This window comes from Lotus japonicus, chromosome 4 (genome assembly GCF_012489685.1).
Source record: "Lotus japonicus ecotype B-129 chromosome 4, LjGifu_v1.2".
NCBI lineage: Eukaryota > Viridiplantae > Streptophyta > Magnoliopsida > Fabales > Fabaceae > Lotus > Lotus japonicus.
The window spans coordinates 41,492,080-41,496,654 of NC_080044.1; the positions used below are offsets into that span (position 1 = coordinate 41,492,080).

General features: G+C 43.2%; 1 protein-coding gene across 1 annotated transcript; it reads right to left on the reverse strand.

The window, feature by feature from the left end:
- Positions 1–249: 249 nt before the first annotated feature.
- Positions 250–2,052, reverse strand: LOC130712759 (uncharacterized). The gene has a single exon (XM_057562577.1). The coding sequence runs from the start codon at positions 2,050–2,052 to the stop codon at positions 250–252; it is 1,803 nt and encodes a 600-aa protein (XP_057418560.1).
- Positions 2,053–4,575: the final 2,523 nt, after the last annotated feature.

Below are 4,575 nucleotides of genomic sequence, written 5' to 3' on the forward strand. Positions count from 1 at the left end.
CTCAGCGCCCACTTCAGCTTTAACCCTAAAAGGGCCTTCCCAGTTTGGTGTTAATTTATTCTTTCCTAAAGTGAGCGTTCTTTCACGCAACACTAGGTCTCCCGCCTTCATTTTTCTAGGGACGACATTAGTTGCGTATTTTCGGGCGACCCTGAGCTTTCCAGCTTCATTGTGTAAGTGTGCCTCTCTTTGCAATTCTGGGAGCATGATTAAATTTGCAATCAGGTTGTCATTGTTTTCTTCTTTATTTCAGTGCATAACCCTCCAGCTTTGGTTTTCTACTTCCACAGGCAACATAGCATCTGAACCATAAGTTAGCATGTACGACGTTTCCCCTGTGCTCGTTTGGACCGTAGTGTTGTACGTCCATAAGACTCCGGGTAATTCCTCCGCCCACCACCCTTTCGCCTCATCCAGCTTTTTCTTCAACCCGTTCAGTATGACCTTGTTGGCCGCCTCAGCTTGACCGTTCGTTTGTGGATGCTCGACTGAATCGAAGCGCATGTCAATCCCTAGGTCAGCACAAAAATCTCTTGTCAATGCACTGGTAAATTGCGTGCCGTTATCCATGACCAACGCCATTGGAACTCCAAAGCGACACACAACACGTCGCCACAAGAAATTTCTTATCTTGGCTGCCGTAATTGTTGCAAGTGCTTCAGCTTCTATCCATTTGGTGAAATAATCCACCGCCACCACGATGAATTTCATTTGAGCTTTTTCTTTTGGGAAAGGTCGCAAGATATCCGTCCCCCACATGGCGAAGGGCCATGGGGCGGTCATTGTTGTGAGTTGCTCTGGCGGTGCCTTGTGTATATCAGAAAAAACTTGACACTTTGAACATTTCTTCACGTATTCAAGGCAATCCTTTTTGATAGTTGGCCAATAGAATCCCGCCCTGAGTACTTTCACAGCCAAAGACCGCCCTCCAATGTGGCTTGAGCAGACTCCTTCATGGACTTCAGCCATTATTTCTTGAGACTTTGCGGTATCCACACATTTAAGCATTGGAGACATAATTCCCCGCCTATACAGTTGTCCGCCAACCAGGGTATAAAAACTAGCCTCTCTTCTCCTTTCCTTGGTGTTTCTGCTTTCATCCTGAGGTCGCTGACTTAAAAATTCGATAATCGGGTCCATCCAAGATGGCTCTCCATTCTCTATAGCCTTTGCTACTTTGAATTCAACCATATCTGTACTTGGGCGGGGTAGTATTTCTTGTATCATCGTTTGGTAATTCCCGAGTCGCCCAGTACTTGCCAATTTAGCCAATGCATCTTTGCGCTCATTCTGGCTTCTTGGTATGTGCTCAATCCTAACTTGTCCGATCGCCTGAATGAGCCTCTGGACAATTTCCAGATACTTAGGCAGTTGCGGGTCCTTCACCTGGTACTCGTCGCGAACTTGCTTTACAACCAATTGAGAGTCGCCCTTTATGTATAGTCTTTGCACTCCCAGTTCAATAGCAAGTCTCAAACCAGCTATTAATGCCTCATACTCAGCCTGATTGTTGCTCGCCCGGAATTCAAACTTTAACGATTGTTCAATCAGCATTTTGTCTAGGCTTTCGATTGACACTCCAGCCCCACTTCCTGATTCATTTGACGAACCATCCACTGAAAGTACCCACTCTGAATTTTCCTTGTCGCCTTCAGTACGCGTTAATTCCGCTACAAAGTCAATTAAACTTTGAATTGTGACTTGACCTCTAGGTTCATAAATAATGTCGTATTCTGACAATTCTACCGACCAACTAACCAGTCGCCCTGATAAATCAGGTTTTTGTAAAACTTGCCGCAGTGGGATGTCAGTCTTGACCCTTATTTGAAAGCTCTGAAGTATGGCCGAAGTGTTCTGGCCGTTTTCAGTATTGCTAGAGCTGCCTTTTCTATTTTTTTGGTAATGCACCTCCGCCCCTTGCAGTGTATAACTGACAAAGTATATGATTTTGTACTGCTTGTTTTCCTCCTGAAGCAAAATTGTGCTTACCGCCGCATCGGTGACCGCCACGTAAAGAATTAGAGGAATCTCCGGCGTTGGTTTAGCCAGCATTGGTGGCGAGGCCAACAACTCATTCAGCTGCTGGAAAGCGTCTTCACCAGCCCCTGTCCATTGAAAAGTTGTATTCTTTTTTAAGCATGCAAAAAATGGTGCCGCCTTATCGCCTGCTTTTGGCAAAAAGCGAGATAAGGCCGCCAATCGTCCTGTCAACCTTTGGACCTCTCAAATATTTGTCGGGCTCTTCATGTCCACAATAGCCTTGCATTTGTCAGGATTAACCTCGATCCCCCTTGAAGTGATCATGAACCCTAAGAATTTACCGCCCAAAATCCCAAAGGAACATTTTTCCGAATTTAACCTCATGTTGTACTTCCTGATCTGTGCGAATGACTCGACCAAGTCTTTGTGGTGCTCGCCCCCTTTGACAGTTTTAACGATCATGTCATCCAAATATACTTCCATGTTTCTTCCCACTTGACTTTCGAAAACTTTGTCCATCAACCGCTGGTAAGTTGCCTCAGCATTTTTCAATCCAAAAGGCATTCTCTTGTAGCAATAGTTCGCTTGACTTGTCATGAATGCCGTTTTCTCCTCATCTGGGCGATACATCATAATTTGATTGTATCCTGAATATGCATCCATCAAACTAAGCATTTCATTTCCAGAAGCCCCATCTACCAACTTATCCACATTTGGGAGAGGATAAGAGTCTTTTGGACACACCTTGTTTAAACTTGTGTAATCGGTACACATCCTCCATTTCCCGTTTGCCTTTCGCACGCTAACAACATTTGCCAAACAGGTAGGGTATTGAACTTCCCTAATGAACTTTCCTTCAAGTAACTTCTGAGTTTCTATCTACACCGCCTTGTGTAAGATCAAGATTTGATCAGTGGTTGCATCTTTATATTTTAATGATTACAATTAAGGTTTTTGAGGATGAACAATTATGGTACTCTAACGTTTGTCTTTATGAGTTTTGACAAACAGGTTCTCATTCTGACCCAAGCCGATTCCATCAGAAGAAGAAGACCCAAGAGTAACCAAAAAGAGAGTTCTAAAGCTTATCATGTTCGTTCAGAACAGTGGCAAATCCTTCAGAAGTTCTGAAGATAGAAGCTCTCAAGAGGTACTGAAGAACCGGAGTCAGAAGTTCTGAAGACCAGATGTTCCAGAAGGAACGGTCCTGAAGTAGAAGACTCAAGTTCTGAAGACCTGCAAGAAGTTGGCTCTGAAGACCCAAGCTATTCTAGCTCTGGCGTTCAGAAGTTCTGAGGAACTTGAGCTTTTATCTCAAGTTAACCAAGATAAAATACTTGCGTGCTCTACTTCATATTCTTCAGCACCTAGTTCTTATCTTTAAGTTTGTCAAAACTTCAAAAGGGAAAACTTTTGTTTAAAAACTCTATTCAACCCCCCCCCCTTCTAGTGTTTTTCGTACCTTCAATTGGTATCAGAGCTCTGGTTCTGATTTATACACTTAACAGTGATCAGTGATCCAGATCCTAGTGTGAAAAACAACGATGGCCCAAGCCAATACTTCCGCTGACAACAACAACAAACTCAGAGCACCAGTCTTTGATGGTGAAAAGTTTGAGTACTGGAAAGATAGAATCGAAAGTTATTTCCTTGGAACTGACCCATATCTCTGGGATATGGTCATGGAAGGCTATACTTATCCAGTAGATGCTTCAGGAGTGAAGATCCCCCGTACTGAAATGACGGACGCTCAGAAGAAGCGTTTCAATGATCATCACAAGGCGAAGTCCATGCTGTTCAGTTCAATATCATATATTGAATATGAGAAGATCTCTGACAAAGAAACAGCAAAATCCATCTATGACTCCTTGGTCATGACGCACTAAGGAAATGAAGAGGTCAAGGAGACTAATGCTCTTGCTCTCATAAAAGAATATGAGCAGTTTAAGCTGGAATCTGGTGAAACCATTGAGGAGATGTACTCAAGGTTTCAAACTCTGATTGCTGGAATCAGAGTGCTAAACAAGAGCTACTCTACTGGTGATCATGTCAAAAAGATCATCAGAAGCTTGCCTAAGGAGTGGATGGCTTTTGTCACTGCACTGAAACTTTCCAGGAATTTGAACTCCTTGAAGCTAGAAGAGCTTGTGAGTCATCTCAGAAGCCATGAGATTGAACTCAAAGAGCACAAGCCTCAAAGGAAAGACAAATCTATTTCTCTTAAGTCAAAATCTGACAAGGCGAAAGCCTATCAGGCAGAACAGAAATTGTGATGAAGAGCTATCTCTTCTCACAAAGAGATTGAGCAAGCTCTGGAAGAACAGACAAAGCAAGGGCAAAGGACCGAGGAAAAGTAAAGGAAGATTTGAATCTTCATCTGGTCAGAAGAAGTCCTCTGGGAAGGAAGTCACCTGCTTCGAGTGCAAGGAATCTGGGCACTACAAGAGTGATTGTCCCAAGCTAAATGTAAGACCCAAGTTTTTAAGCTTAGAATAAGTTGAAGAGATTTCCATTTACGATTAGGCTTGAGGTACCGTGAAGGGAAACCTGAACAAGAGTTTACCAAATGAAATAAATTAATGAAGGAGAAAGTTC